The 16705-nt window shown below is 44.3% G+C and overlaps 1 protein-coding gene across 1 annotated transcript; it reads left to right on the top strand.

Moving 5' to 3' along the window:
* Positions 1–4321: 4321 nt before the first annotated feature.
* LOC1269288 (CLIP domain-containing serine protease B4-like) lies at positions 4322–7946 on the top strand. The gene is made up of 5 exons (XM_307910.5): positions 4322–4713; positions 4776–5183; positions 6980–7079; positions 7151–7464; positions 7553–7946. The coding sequence occupies exons 1-5, from the start codon at positions 4635–4637 to the stop codon at positions 7855–7857; spliced, it is 1206 nt and encodes a 401-aa protein (XP_307910.5). The 5' UTR covers positions 4322–4634; the 3' UTR covers positions 7858–7946.
* Positions 7947–16705: the final 8759 nt, after the last annotated feature.

Raw genomic sequence — 16705 nt, 5'->3', positions numbered from 1 at the left:
CTCGCGTCGGAAAAGCTTCCACCGTCGCTTGGCTGCAGCCTTAGTCACGTGACGGTGCCGGGACACTACTGCTGCTCGGTGGTGCGTGTTGTGTTGTGCCGGGTCGCCAGACGGTGGGTTGGCGCTACGCTTCATCCGCTCTCTCCCCTGACCCGGATAATAATAAAACTTAATTTGACTCATAATCAGCGAGAGTCCTGCGTCCTGCGCTTCGCCTCCACGTGTCTGACGCTTTGCCTTCACGTGGTTCACGCGCCCCGCCAGTGGAGTTGTTGAGTAGTGTAATTGGGGCGGATGGAGCGGCTTTACCAAAGCCACCATCATATCGGTAAGGTACCGTCGTATTTCCGGTTAGCATGCGTGATGAAGGATCGTTTGCGAAAAATTCCCCCTCTTTGCCATTGCTAGAGCCTCCAGGTTGCCGTAGGCAGTTGTATTAGAGTGGTTGGAGGGATGGCCTGAGAGAGAGAGAGAAGCAGGCAGCAAACAACGAACGACTGGACACGAAACGAAACGGGTACCGTTTGACCCTGTTTTGTTGCCAAGTTTGCTGCGCCCTAACGGTTGCTTACCACTACTACTGTAAGGCATTGTGGCTTGATAAAAGTGGCTTATTACATTAACTTTGTTGCGAAGGAAACGGTCTGCATTCTATTGCCTTCCAGCACGATCCTTGCGACCGAAGTGACAAGCTTTCATACGAAGCTTTTACGTTATTAACCTTCCGGGTAAATGTTGTGCATGGCTTAAATATGATACAGAATATTGTTGAATTACTAATACTTTCAACATTAAATTAATGCATCTATGATTAGTAAAAAAAAATAATAAAGATTATACAAAACATATAAAAAGCTTACAAAACAATGTTTCATCTCTTCAAAGAAATATAAAACATTCAAATTCATGGTAATGTACGTATGAAGATGTCTCACTGTCATAAGGTTTAGATTTAGGATTAATTCAATAACGATTCAATGAACAATCTGTTTATACATTTCCTCACAACGCTAATCACACTGATCTTTTGCGGTGGCTAGATCAAATTGCACTGTCTCCTCAGGACCATTAGCCCGATCCGTTCCGTTCGTTCCGTTCGTCAAGCTTCCAAAACTTCACATACTACGCGTGCTTAGGCTTTGCTACTGAAATTTCACCATTTGGCGTTGTTATTTGATGCGCATCATATAAACCGTATTCCGATACGAAACACGAAACCAATTCCCCCGATGCTCACCCGTACGTGGATCCGTCGGGCGATGTTAAGCCGCATTTAAAGTGCTTAGTCAAATGAACTTTTAATGAACCGTGCAAGGCAGAGAAAGCGCGGCGTAGTGGCGGGCGTATTGGGGCAAAATACCAAATTCAAACCTTTCGTTGCCATACTGTAGCTGTCCCCCTTCGTACACCACCCACGCGCTGCGAAAGCTTTCCCTGGGCTCCCCTGGCCACTGGAGCAATAAAGGATGTGAGTACAAAATTACGTACAGCCCGCTGTCGATGCCGGGACACATCCGGCAGTGGGCAAATTGAACCCACTTCCTCCATTATTCACTGCAGCCCATCGCCACGTGCCCGCCGCTGCGCAGCTTCCGGCGACAGCCGGCACAGCTACTACCAGCAAAAGCGGTGCAAAAACCCAAACCCCAGACCTACCAGAGGCGACAATCTGGCGAATTGATCGAATTTCAATGAATCCAACATAAACCATCGGAGCGAGAAAGGGCTCGGAAGAAGGGGTTGGTGTGTCGCCCATTAGATACACGCCACCCAGGATAGGCAGCAAAGCAGGGGACGTAGAAGAGGAAGAAGAAAAAATGGATGAACAGAACGCCCCACACCACTACCCACAGCGAGTTTCGTTCCGATGAGATAAGTTGAGATGTGATGATCTAAATATAAAACCAGCTTTCCATCCATGCCGATAACGTTTATGGTCGCTTTAATTAAAGCGCTGAGCAAGCACATGAAACACTAACCAGACATGGGATCCTTTTTCCTGGTGTTGTTGTTGTTGTTGCTCGCACTATGGCGCATTGGTCCTTGATTGGGTTCGCAACGGTCGGAGCGATTAAATGGTCGAGTGAAGGAAATTAATTTTCAGCCGGTCCTGGACAACGTTTCACTACGTTTTTTTCCGGCAATATGTTGTTCGAGGTCCCTCCTCACATTTGTGTTGGTGGTCGATACATGGGTGACATATTGTTGTTTTATTTGGGAAAATCATTTATATCATATTAATAAATAGAATGGAAAACTCGAATATTAAATGCGATTGATTTTGAAGTTGTGATTGAAATCGGATGCTGTAGCTACAAAATTAATTAAAACACTGAGTTGGATTTGGTACATTTAGAACAATTTGACGTTACTAGTTAATTTGGCCCGGTTACGGGGTTATGCAAGATATTTTAAGTACTTTTATATCTTTAGGATGCGAGCAACGGATTTTTTAACTCCAAGGGACACATTAAGAGAAACTGGTTCAGAACCCATACCGATCCTGGAACTAATCCTGAAGCCATGTCGATCCAATCCCATACAGGTCTTAGAATTAGCCATAAACCCACACTGGTCCTGGAACTGATTATAACCCATTACCAGTACTTTAACTGACATCATATCAGTCGTGGAATTGATCCCAATCCCACACCGGTCCTGCAATTGATCTTGACTCTATACCGGTGCTGGAATTGCTCCCAAAGCCGTACCGGCCCTGGAATTGTTCCCGAACCCATACCAGAACTTATACTGAACCCATACCGGTGCTGGAACTGATCCCGTCCCCATACAGATCCTGAAACATGTACCTACCGGTAATGAACAATATCCCATACCCATACCGGTCCTAGAACTGATTAAGATTCCACATCGGTCCTGAAAGAGACCCTACCCGAATTGCAGGCCCTGATACTGCTGCATTTTTAATTTGGGTCCAAACATAGTACCAGCATCTATCTCAGTCAAGGAACTATCCAGTCTAGTAGCTTTCGTATTTTTTTCTTTTGTTGGGGAGTTCTGCTGTATAATCGTCAACTCGGAAGACTTAACAACATGCCCGTCCTGGGATTAATCCTCGTATGGACTAAGCAAGGATTGACTTATCCGTCTGTGTGGTATTTTTAAATTCTCGAAAGCCTGACACATTTTTGCTATATTTCAGCTAAAAATTAGGCCTAATCTATTGAATTCTGACTGTAATTTGCATTATTCTTCTCCTAACTTTTTCAATCTTACAAAATCAAGTCGGCGTTGCGATTTCTATAACCAAAGCGGTTGCCATTGTATGGATATAAACTAAGCAAAAAACATCCAAGCATCCGCTGGAAAGTAACGCTGATCAGCCTTTACTAGAATTTTATAATAGAGATTACAGTCTAAATGAATAGCACTTATAAAAAAGTTGTAGCGTTACAAATATGTTTAAAAAAACTGTTATACTACAGTATTAAACTATGATTATATTAATTTTTACTAAAGTCGGCTTATGCTTTGGAATATGCAGTAGATGTAAAAATTTGTTTTAAATGCTTTTTTCCATATCTTTTTGCTCTCTATTTTTTTTAATATTGCTTGTTTTCTCTGTTTTTTATCCTTTAATCCTGTATTCGATTATAATAGTTTATAATAAACTAGCCCCGACAAGATTAAACAGCGGTCGTTTTTAATCCTTATTTCTTCTTAAGGGACTACAAAAAAGTCAGTCCCGAACACATCTACAAAATGCTTTTAAATGTTTTCAGGTTCGACTTTATGCTGTGCTATTAAATTTCGTTTACATTTGAAGTGAAATTGTAAACATAAACGTTCCAAACGGCTTACTCACCACTTCAAAACCAGATCTTCCCCATGCACCTTATTAATTCCCTCCCGCCGTAATCGATTAACATCCCATACTACAGAGATTGTTTGCTTTGCATAACTTATTAGCAAACGCGTAGAACACCGTTCCGACGTCGACCCCATTATCAACGCGGGTCAAGCACGAAACAGCGAAACACAACAAATTAGGAGTTCATCTGTGGGGTCTTCCCAACCCGCGACCGGGTTGATTGAAAGCAACGGCAAACAGCATAAAGATGGAGAACTGCCCTCCCGCCAGTAGAACCTGTTTGAGGCCGGTCCACTTTCCAGTAGCGCCGAAACCGAAGCGACGACTGTAGCAAAAAACGGAGAACATAAAACAACAGACAAAAACAAAAAAACCCATCGGTATTTCCTACGTGTAGATGGTTTGATTATCATCTCATCATCACCGGCTCGCGATAGCCAAAGCTTCTGTCTACCTTCCCATTCCCAGCGCAGAATGCCCAGACGTTATCAACTAACCTGCACGACCGCGAAACTGCCCGGACGCGGGCTCTATGCAAAAGCATCGGTATCTCCGTCACACGTACAGCCCGGGCAAGAATGACAGGGCAAGAAAACAGGTTTCGTGCGGGCATTAAAGCGGTTCCAGAACCGGGTGCTTTGAGTCGACCGGCGCCACCGGTCAGTCGTTGGAACGCATCCAACCGCTTAACAGGTTTGGTGCTCCGAGCGCAGAAACCGGCCAGAACGTTTTCGAGAGTGTGATTCTTCTTTCTTTTTGTTTTGCAACTGTTGACCGAAGCGTCCCTCACATCTTGTGCACAATGGGCGCACTGATTTGGCGAATACTCGTGCTGTGTTTCATCGCTTCCTGCTCACAGCTTCCTGTCACGGTGGCACAATGTATGTACACAACTGTAGCGGCTAAAGCAGTGTAGTGTGTGGTACAAACAAAGCTCGTTCAGATCTTTCCAGCTGCAAGACACCGGGCGGTGATGGAGAGCCGGGAACCTGTGTGCTGGTGCGCGAATGTCCGTTCGCTCGCGCCCTGCTGATGAAGCAGAAGCACTCGAACAACGATATTCGCTATCTGGAAGCGATACGGTGCGGTATGCTGGAAACCAAGGCGCTGGTCTGTTGCAATGCACCGAACATTACCGCGGACAGCAGCAGCAGCAGCGCCAGCATCGATGGGCTGGTAGACGGGGAAACGATTGATGGGTTGGTAGAGAATCGGTTCAGCACGCCGGAGGAAAAACGTGGCCTGCTGCCGGAGGTGTGCGGTGTGGATACGTATCGCGGGCCGATCCGTGGCGAGCTGGCTCAGCTGTTTCATTTCCCCTGGAATGTGCTGATACAGCATCGGACGAAAGGTGAGTTGTAAACTACCTATATTCTATTGTTATTGCTATAAACAGTGTAAAGATTTCTTTAGGCGTCCTTGCATAAATTATGACGACCTATCTGGTTCAATAAGTCGTCTCCCTTACTTATTTCGCATAACAATAATCATAACTTCGCTTGTTCTGAATGTTGGACTCCAAAGTGATCTTAACGATTCAAATCAGCCCAAACAATGCCACAACTCAACTTCGAGATGATTAGATTGGTAGAATAAAACACGTCTGAATGTTAATAATTATAATCATACTAGTTACAATAACAGTAAGAATGACCATACAGTGAAATCTCTGTAACATGTAGTCTCTTCAAGATAAATTGTTTCTTTAAGATGAACATTTAGACAACCCGTCATATTCCATACATTGTATGTCTCTTTAAGATGATTGTCTCCCTAAGGCTTCTTCTTCTATTTGGCGTAAACGTCCTACGCGGACATGCCGGCCTATACAGGCTTTCAAGACTTTATTCAGTACCACGTAGCCGGATAGTCAGTCCTTGTTACGGGGGGACGCTGAATTCTGAGCTTGAACCTATGACGGGCAAGTTATTGAGTCGTTCGAGTTGACGACTGTACCACGGGACCGCCCCTACATTATATAAGCTGAATATGATTTGGAATCTAAATTCTATAAGTTTAATTATTCAATGACAGCTCACAATAATATTGGTCAAAGGAAGCCTGGTTTTCCCCGTGGCTTATTGGATGCTCCAAATCCAAACTTTCTTTGGTTTTCTCTAACATTTCTCAATATCTCCACATATCTCCCTCAATATTTCTCTAAGCTTACGGTTCCTTGAAGATTCACCTTAGAGAGATTTCACTGCGTTTCACAAATATTCTTTGAACCGCCAATACAAATCCGATGTGAATTCACTACCGTAGCGTACCGTACTAGGCATAGAACATAGCTGGCTTAATGTTTCTTAAAAATGAATTGTGATTCATGAGAATCATTATATCAAAATTATCACGAAAACAATCAAATCATTCCCAGCACCAGTAACATAGCTTGACGCTTTAAATTTAATTCCACTAGATCGTTCACGACAAGCTTTAAATTTAATTCCACTAGATCGTTCACGACAAAGGTCTATGACCAGTCGACGGCTTCTTAGTTGGGTAGATTCTACTTCCTCTCCTTCGTCTTCCTTATGGCGTAATTACATACGCGGTCACGCCGAACTATACACAGACCTTCAAGACTTTTTAGTACCACACGTAGCCGAAAAATCTGTCCAATCGATACTGTCCGGCCTTGTAGCAGCCCACGCCTGTATCATATCAATAACCGATACGCCCTGTTTTATCGATTAAGATTCATAAATGTGTCACGATTGACATAGGCTCTTCTAATTAATGATTTATTTTGATCAATTGATTGAAAGATTAAAACAGCTCTAAAGAGTGATGAATCATTCAGACAAATGAAAAAGACAGTCAAAAGTCAACTCGTACGACTTAAAAACGTGTTCGTCATGGGTTCAAGCCCAAAATGGACCGTGCCCGTAGGACGTAGGACTGACTATCCTGCTACGGGTAATAAATAAGTCACTGAAACCCAAGCTCACTAGTGGCGGTACAGACATTCCTTGACCGACAACGGTTATTTTGCCAAATATGAAGAAGCAGAAAGAATCGTGATTCATAGAAGAAACCACCAAAGCATATCAAGAATTGATTATAAAGCTTCTTAAGTATTTAAAAACAGTTTAATTCCATTGCTAATGAATAATTTGCGCTTCTTTTTTGCACCACTCCTAACAGATGGTGAGCATCGTTTCCACTGCGGCGGATCATTGATCAGTGATCGATACGTACTGACGGCCGCCCGCTGCATTATGGGCATCAAGAAAACATGGACAATGTAAGAAGCATGGCACCATCAACGACTCTCACAGCTAGCAAAAAAAACTCACCAGTTCGCTCTCTTTACAGCGTGTCCGTAAGGGTAGGTGAATTGAATCTGCAAACCGATCCAGACTGTGACGACTCCACTGCCGGCGTTACCGAATGTGCCAGCCCGGTGGAGGACATTCCCATCGAAAAGATTACCGTACCCTTCAACTACACCGGTACCGGGTCGCCGGCCGTAAAGCAAGACATCGCCCTGCTCCGGTTAGCCCGCAGGGTCGAGTTTAGTGAGTCGGTTGCACCGATCTGTTTGCCCCTGAATACGTCCAACTGGGTGGGCTATAGCACCGAGCAGGACGGGAGCTTTTACGAGAGTGGCTGGGGTAAAACGCCCGACGGTACGTACATTATGCACTGTGTGCAGTAAATCAAGCTTTGCGTCGATCATTAAAACCCAGTTTCTCTCTCTTCTCGTTTCTATTCCAGCTGCTGCTGGTGGTGATAACAAATGGAATTATGTATCGGTCGGTGTCGCACGGGAGGTTTGCCGCGATCGGTACCCACACGCCAGCATTGACGGGGAGCAGATTTGTGCGATGCCTCGAAGTGAGCAGAACACATGCCGAGGGGATACCGGGGGGCCACTGATGTACCAGTCCGGCACAGATGGCGCCTGGTACCTGATGGGTGTCGGCAGCTTCCGCAAGCAGTGTGCCATCGTCGGCGAACCGGCAGTCTATACGAATGTGGCCACCTTTACCGACTGGATCGTGGAGAATCTGGAACCGTAGGCTGGCAAAAGGCTGGCATGCCAACGTACCAGTGAATCACCTGAACGCTTTTTACACAAACATGGTTTATGTGTAGAAAGGGAAACCAACACAACGCTGCATGAAGACTTTTATTCATCCTCGTTTATATCACATGCACAGGGCTCACTCTCTCTCTCCTTATCAACGCACCTCGTGCTAAGGAAGGCCAACTTTAAAAGCCAACCACCATTTTACGACCATTTAATGTATCGTCAAATGCCAGACTCGTTAAGCTAGCGCTCGGTCGCTGTCTAACAAATCGTCAAACACACACGCATTCCACGCTGCTTCACTTTATTGACATCGCTACCAGCCTTATCGGACGACTTCCGCTGCAATAGCTACGGTGGCTAAGGCTACTGGGTGTACTGGCCCGCACTTTCTTCCTGCCTTTCTTGTGCTTTCTTTCTCCTCAAAGAAAGCAACACCCAAATTATTGTTGGTGTACTTTCACCAGCTCTGCAGTGAGTTATCATCGCAGGTTGGGGCAAACAAAAGTGCCAGCACATTTTACGACAGCACCTTGTACCTTGTGGCGGTGCCACAGACCTTTAGTACACTGCAGAAGCTACAAAACACCTGCACCATCACCACCACCACCGTGCGCGAGCAATTTATCTGGCCAAAGATTAATTTGAAGATGTTTTACCGATTGCATACACGCGCCATAAAAGATGATGATGACGGGAGGGAGGGCCCCTTGTTTATAGTGTGCACGGAATCGCGCTCCCGCGTGATCGTAAACATGCCAATTTTGATTCGCCGTTTTCTCTCTTTTTTTCCATTTGCACACACCGTGCTGCCCCCACTTACGCGCGTGGTTTGTTATTGTAAAGTCTCAATCACTTTACATTAATTTTCATCCCAGCGCTTCGCTATTTCCAGAGCTCACGGGCACTTTCGTGCGAAGAAGATGCAGCTATTTTTTCCTCTGCGGCGCGGTGAACGTACAAACACCAATCCCGGCCGTACACGTGTGCTAGCCGGCGGGCCCGGGAGTGTTGTATGGTATTTGCGATCCAAACACTGCCACACTCACACTTACACCAGTTTTCGGTTGTCACTTTTTAAACGAACTTTAGCGGATATTAATGTTGAGGGGCTTATTTGGTGTTTGGTTTTGTTACGACAGGCGAGAGTCGTGACCTTTTTTAAACTAACCATATCGTTTAATTAAAATTCTTCTCACGCAAACAGCGCAAGTTTGGATTTGGAAGCCAGCAATAAAAATCCACTCCCAAGCAACTCTCTACACCAAAAACCAAAACCTTTCTCAAACCTTTACACACCCGTTCGCAGTTTATAGCGGGCACAGACGAAACACACGAAAGAAAAAGAAACACAGTAGAACATACCAACTTCTTTTCCAACACGCTGAACCAGCTCTCCACCAGGTCACAGCTTGGGGGCGAAAATAAATGTTGAAAGATGCGCGCGTAAAGTGAAGGGCACAAATATGAAACCAAATACTTTTACCACCCAAAAAAACAACCCCCCCTAACGCCTCATCGACTTAGCATCACCATCATTTCACCACAACGAAGTTTGTGGAAAAGATTGCCTCAAAGCGAAACCAAACGATGAAACGTTCCCCGCACAACTCGCTGCTGCTGCTGCTGGGCGTGTAAAGAAAAATACTCGGAAAATGTCTTCGTTTTGGGGTACGGCAAAGCAGAAGGGAGCCGTCTAGAAGTAAACCGATACCGTTGGTTGTTCTTGAGGAGTTTTTAAGCGCTCGTTCGGTCGGTTAGAAATTTGGGTTTCAAACACTTTTTTGTAACAAGCGTTACAAAGCCGTTGGAGTCGCGGATTTCTTTTTTTTTTTAATTGAACATTTTAAAATGCAACCTTTTTCGACCTCACCGTGTCCTTTAGCAGGGCGCTTGAAGGTAACATTTTACGGGTAACATTCCCCCCCTTATTATGTTACCTAAAGCTTCTAAAATTTTAAGGTTTTTTGTCTTGATCGTGCCTTAACTAGCAAAAACAAACAAACCCAAACTGCCAAACAATATTGCAGAGGAATCTGACATTGCCCCTAGGACAGATGCAAAACTGTCAGCAAGCCTCAAAAAAGTTGCGAATGTTTTTAAAGTTTTACTGCAAACTTTTTGGCGACAGGTAACTCGGCCCTAGGATGAGAAACCCTTAATGATGGCAAAAACAACCATCCATTTTCCACGAGCACCTTACACGCTGTGTGTCTGTTGTGGTTAGAGAAAAGGGAGATTTTTTCCTTCCACTTCCACTTAGCTTCCAGTCTAGCCAGTATAACCTCGGTCGGGGAGTCGCTAGTCGTTAGTGCTAAAAGGAAGAAAACAAAAAAAAACTGAAAACCTACGCTCCACTGCTTTAGCTTTAGCAAGGATTACAGAAACCATTTATCACCTCCCACCGATGGCGCGTGAAGTGTGAACAACGTGATCACGTCACCAAACGCCCCGAAGCTCGTTCACACTATCAATCCACACAGCGGTAAGCTTATCTTTAGTGCGGCACTGGTTTATACCGTACCACAACACAATACCTTAAAGCGCCCCTTTAACCAGCCAACACAACCTACTCGTTTACCTACTTCTTTTTTTATTCCGCTGCGCGTGTGTGAGGTTTCACATTCACACACGACGCACGACAGCGCGCAAAAGGTTGTACACACAAGGGAAACTCTAGCACGCGCGCGACTACACCTTACGGCAATCACTCACAGGGTCCGAGTTTGAAGACGAAATGACGACGACTGAACTCTGAGCTGGTTCGGTCTAGTGTCGGGCTAGCCAACCACCGACCACCGTCTTTAGGTCTGTGTGCAGCACCGATAGCCCTTAGGGAGAGGAGAAAGGAAAGGAGAGAGAGAGAGATTTAGAGCGAGAACGAAGGAGAGAGAGAGAGAGTGTGTGGGAAAGTCATCCTGGTTTCACCCACGCGCCGACGTTCTCGTCCCATCGCTTGGTGCCGAACCGGAGCGAAGATCCAATCTCCGTGGAGACGCGTTGCCTAGGATGCCTGGCTCCGGCCGCTCGGCTACTGTGACGTTGCAGCACGATACGAACGGCCACAAAACAGGGGTGAACGGTAAAAGAGCAGCCGTTTTTTTTTTGTAAATGCGGTCCCCAACACAGCAGACGGAAACGAACGTCTCGAAGGCGCCTTCAAAGTTCGATTGACGCGACAGGCGTCTTCCAGCGTTTACCCCGCGCACACACAACACACAAAAGCGTCCTGTGTTCGTCCCTAAACAATTGCATTGCATGTGCGAATGTGGGTGGGTTTTGCGTGGCGCGTTGCCCACCACATCCACCACCCGCGCTGGTGCGCGATGCAACACAAACGGTTGTGTCGTTCGGTCACTCCGCTTGTACTCTCTCTCTCTCTTCTTTTCCTCTCAGACAAACAACCACGAAAGTGGTACCGGGATGGGGGTTTGGGAAAAGAGTTTTCCCCGGATTAAGCTATTGTTTACACTCTTTGTGCTCTCTGTGCCCGTTTGTTAATATTGGTCGGCTTTGTTTGCTACGGGCATGGTATGGTGCAGTCGAGATGCATTTTCATTTCAAATTGAAAGCACTAAACGTTTTGAACTCGATGCTTTGCGGGCGAGCAAAGTTTGCCGGCAGTAGCAGCAGCTAAACGCAGCTGGGTTGGTATCATTTGTGACATTTATTTTCTGGTAGCACGTGACTACTTACACCCTGAAACTTACGTAAATTGAGTTTATTTTGGAAATGTGTTTCGCCCACGTGTCCAATTGCTCGAAACGCATGGAGACGCCTGGTATTTCACGATTAGTGAGAGACTGTTTTACTAGAAGGCAATGGAAAGTATGTTGAGCCGAAAAGTAGGAATATATGACATTTTAAGCTCATAATGTTAGTTGAGTTTTTTTTTCTAAAAGCCTGACTATTCCACATCAAATATTCCGATAAAATATAAACGTTTACCTCAACAGTATCAGGAAATGGATATTCTCACAATGTTAAATAAGTTTGAGACAACAAATCTCTTACAATTTATGTTTGTTTTACATCAATGTGAAGCTTTTCTTATGAAACTTTCCACATTTAGTTTATCCTTTCCACAACCTCCTCCCCCCCCCCCCCTGCCCTTTCCATTTCGTAAACCGAAGGAAGCTTGTCGCATAGTCAATCCACCCCAACCGTTACAGGTCGCGCAACAAAACGCATCGCGCTCCGTGTATAGCGTCGGCTCTTTTTGTGTGTATCGAAACACGCCCGAACCAGCAGCCCAAAAGACCCGAACGCCGCGAACGACGATGCCGACCACGCGGCGACATCGTCCTTCGCTGCATTCGGTGTCTCTGCTGGGCCAAACGTTGGCCGACGCTCCAGCAAGCATCCGGGTGCTCGGGGCTTTGGTTGCCCGGTTTCCCATTTATTAGCTTTGTTTTTGTAGCTTCTTCCTACAGCGCCCCATACACTTCGCACACACACACACACAAACACACACTTGGCACAAAGCGCATCAGTTGCAACCGAAGGACAACGACTCTTCTGACGACTCGGCACTCTATCGGCGTGTGTGCATTGTAACAGCTGACCAATTTTGTATTCTTCCCTTTTGGTTGTTTTCCCCCGCCTACGGCAGCGTTTGCGTGTTCGGCAGAACGTGTCCGCACTCTGTCACGTGACCGTTTTAATACCAAGGCCTGTTCCCAGGGCCTCAGCTGCGAGTTAGAAACTAATATTCAAAATTAGACGAACAACAATCGCTTATCAAACTGGATGGTTGCCGCAAAACGGAATGTTTGGAAGACGGTGCTTGGGTCGCGCGAACATCCCCGGGAGGAGAGTGCGGTAAACGGTGAAGGACGTTTGAAGGTTACGCAACGTTATCGTACGCTTTTCCCCGGATTTTTTCAGCACCAAAGAGGAAAAAAAAGTATTTGTACCAAGTACTTTCAGCCTGGTACTCTGTAAGAAATTTCCAGCTAAATTATATTATTATCAAGTAAAACAATGTTTTTTATACATTTTTACTCTACCCTTCAATTTACGCCCAATTTGCTCTGCAACAAGAAGCAACTGTACCACATCAACAAAGCCGAACAGTGTTTCGCTGAAAATTAACCAGCCAGCGTACACAAACAAGCTGTTTAAGATAAGCATCGCCACTTCTTTTTGCCCTTGGCAGTTTTTTCTGGCCTTTTCTGGCGTTACCAATCACTAGCATAGTGGACTCCCCAACCTACTTCCATCACGTCGGACGATTGGCTCGGTTAGCCAGCATCTTCCGAGTTAAGAGCAGCTCGTTCCCCGTTTTTGCCACACATCTTCACCCTCTCCCGGGGTAGCCCCATCCATTAGAAGGCCTAGCCGGTGGTGGTGATGGTGGTGTTTATGCGAATCGTTTCAATAAATTTGCATACACTCTTTAGCCCTCTTAGTCGGTGTGCTTGTGCTGTGCCTTCCTTTCCTCAAGGGCGCTTTCTGGCACAACGGCAAAAAGTGATCCAACTCAGTAGGCTCTGGACTGGATCAACTCGGAGTGGTGGAGATTCTTTCAAATGTACGCCGGCGGGTAGATTTGTGTAACTGTGTGTGTGTGTGATTCTGTGTGTTTTTGTGAGTGTGAGTGTGTTTTTTATGAAACTTTGATTGTTTTGCATAAACGGTTCAATGTGGCACCACCACCGGTACCAGTTGGGCCAGTACGGAAATATGGGAAAATAATTAGCCGAAACGGTTGGCAGGCAGAACGGCGAACAAACTGGGTCGTTTCAATGGCATCGCTTCGATCGGGGGATAAGCGTTTTGGGGGAGAAGAGTTATTTAAATGAGAAAAAACGAGGTACACAAACAGACGCTGGTGATGATTTTCATTTAACGGTAGTATTTGCTAATTGTTGATTATGATTTGTTGGAGGGTGGAGATTACATATAACCATCGTCAAAGCGGAAGCCATCTTGTTTTACACTATTATGCTACGTCCAACTGGCATTATCGTACGATTTGGTAGGCACAGTTGATTTGCGACACGTGATCTTCCCCTTTTATCGATGTGTTAATCTTAAACTTACTTTAATATTTCTGCAGATTTTCAGTTCAAAGTTTTTCAAGATCAAATGTGTAAATAGCTTCAAGAGAGGACCTTCTATTCGAACATCAAGCACTAGACTGACCACCCGACCCTCATCGAAATCGTTGTCTCGAACACTCTCCAACGATGTGTACTAGATCGATTTCATATGCGAAAGTCAATAAATCTCGTTTTCTATACCTGCTCTGTTTCTATTTTTTAGTTCACTGCTCTGTTTAGTTCAAAAATTTAACTTATTTTGAATATTTTTTAAATCATTCGTTACATGCAATCTTTTTTCCTACAATCAGCTTTTAAGAAATAGTGTAAATCTGGCAAATTTGGAGATTTCGTAAAACAAACCTTTGGTATCATAATTGAGCTCAAATTAATAATCACAACAACAAAAAAACAAATTAAAATATTTAAACCCCATCATCTTCCTTTTTCTATAGCAAATTGAGAGTGATTTCCTTACCATAAACCCACAAAAATTAACAAAATTACCTTCCTTTAAACTTTGCTACACCAACTATCACCAAAAGGCACGCCACAGCCGGGTGGCTGTAACAATTGCGCTGTGCATATGGTGTCGGTGCCATTTCACCGCTTTCCATCTATTAGCATCCAAAGCCATCCATTGCTGCTTGAAAAGCTGTGCCGAGAAGAAAAGCGAGCCATGTCCAAATGAAGCGTCTGTTGTTCTGCCCAGAAAATGCACTGCCCTGGTACGGTGGACTTTTTTTTTGTCTATTTTTCTTCCACTTCTCATTCATTTACGCCCCAAGCTCCGTCGGTGTGGTGGCGGCTCTGTGCCGTGTCTTATCCCGTTGTTTGTGCAATTTACACAAACACGCCCTTGTTTTTTTTTTGTATTCTTCTGAATCACAGCTTCGCTGCTCAGTTCATCCTCACCGTTTAGCTACGGTGAGCTATGCCGACGGGGGGTGGTTTTTCCTACTCCCCCATCGTTGCGAAACCGGATTTCAGCGCAAGGAAAAATAAACGTGTGCACAAAAGCTCGCCCGCGTTTAACGCAACGCGATGCGCATAAAAAGCGCAACCACTGGATGGGTGAATTGAGAGCTAAATGGTACCGAGAAGCAAGCAGTAATACCATTCCTTTGTTGTAACCAATTACAGGAAGTGGAAAGTGGGAAAAAGGTGAGTTATTATGCGAATCAATTCCATAAAAGTTTAACAAAACAAATACCATTGCAGTTCACTTTAAGAAATAGATACAATTTTTTCTTCTATTCTCCCCATCTATTAGACAACGCCATCATTTCCACGCAACATACAACACCAAGAAAAGCGTTAGGCTCTTGAGCATATTCATTTCGTTATATCTTCTACCTAACCTCTCACTAAACTACTTCTATCACAAACAGAACGATTCACTCTGATTGAAAGATGCAAGATTAGAAGAAATGAAAATTAAGTTCCTTCCTTCCTTTCCATGCAATCGCAATCGTTCTTTGTTTGCTACCCGACTCCGTTCTGATGATATCAACAGCACACAGTGGAACGTTTTGTTTTCTTACAGTCAACGAATCTGCCGTAGAACATATTTGAATTAGGTAGCAAATTCCAACAGCATTCTTATAGACTGTGCTACAGATAATGCTTATGATATTATTTTAATTACCTTTTGGTCATTCGACATCGAACAAATGGATTATCATCACTCAAATACAGCTCTACATTTGGCGTATATTACATCCAAGTTGATGTCTTGATTCGAAGAATTTACTATCTGGCTCCTTAAGCCGGTCTCGTAGTACAGTCGTCAACTCGTACGACGTTACAACATGCCCGTCATGAGTTCAAACCCCTGCTATGGGGGGAAATCAATTAGTCACTGAAAGCCCGTGTGGTACTGGCAGGCCTTGACCCAAATGAAATACCCATATAACGAAGAAGATGAAGAAGAAGAAGAAGAAGAAGAAGAAGAAGAAGAAGAAGAAGAAGAAGAAGAAGAAGAAGAAGAAGAAGAAGAAGAAGAAGAAGAAGAAGAAGAAGAAGAAGAAGAAGAAGAAGAAGAAGAAGAAGAAGAAGAAGAAGAAGAAGAAGAAGAAGAAGAAGAGGACGAATAAAAGAAACCAGCGTTTCAAACAGTCCTGATAAAGGGAGACGCTACGGGAGAGCACAAAGATGCTCCAATAGGAAGGACTTTCTAAAAATGAGCAAATTAAAAGCGCAATGAGAAGCCTAACAAATATTTTTACTCGAGCTTTAAATATAAGCCGTTATTAATTGTGAAATGCATGTAGTCTTTAACATTTTGCTATGCAGGAAATTATCAATTTCAACCTGCAAGATTATAATAATTTGTTTTTTTTTTTTTAATAGTAACTGGAATTAATCCGCATTATGTAGAATTTACACCTGTTCTCACTTTCCTCTGAATCGTTATCCGGTTGCTATGGATCGCAATCCATGAGAATGGATCGCAATCAACTACGTCTGAATCGTTTGCAGCTACGTCTGAATCGTTTTCAGCTACGTTTGGATCGCTCTCAGCTACCTTTGGATTTTACGGTAGCTCGCGCAAATTTCGTTTTAGCGCACCGTTTATTTGGTGACCGCGGGACACATTTGCACCCCAAGGAAAGAACTAAACAATTAATGCATTCAATTATAAAATCTTATCGTATTTTTTATATGAAGCTTACATCACCATTCATACGATTTTGGTTATTAGACCAAGTTTTTCAAACAAACCAGCACAATCTTCTTCTTTTTAGCGTAACGACCTACGTGGTCATTTAGTCTTGTTCAGGGTTTCGAGGT

The sequence above is a fragment of the Anopheles gambiae genome, chromosome 2 (genome assembly GCF_943734735.2).
Source record: "Anopheles gambiae chromosome 2, idAnoGambNW_F1_1, whole genome shotgun sequence".
Classification (NCBI taxonomy): Eukaryota; Metazoa; Arthropoda; class Insecta; order Diptera; family Culicidae; genus Anopheles; species Anopheles gambiae.
This window is presented reverse-complemented; position numbering and strand designations above follow the sequence as displayed.

What these genes read in the sequence shown, in the direction of transcription:
- LOC1269288 (XM_307910.5), top strand. Translation starts at nt 4,635, where the DNA reads ATGGGCGCACTGATTTGGCGAATACTCGTGCTGTGTTTCATCGCTTCC. An exon ending in TCCTGTCACGGTGGCACAAT is followed by an intron (nt 4,714 to 4,775) that starts GTATGTACACAA and finishes AAGCTCGTTCAG; the next exon opens with ATCTTTCCAGCTGCAAGACA. An exon ending in ATCAAGAAAACATGGACAAT is followed by an intron (nt 7,080 to 7,150) that starts GTAAGAAGCATG and finishes CTCTCTTTACAG; the next exon opens with CGTGTCCGTAAGGGTAGGTG.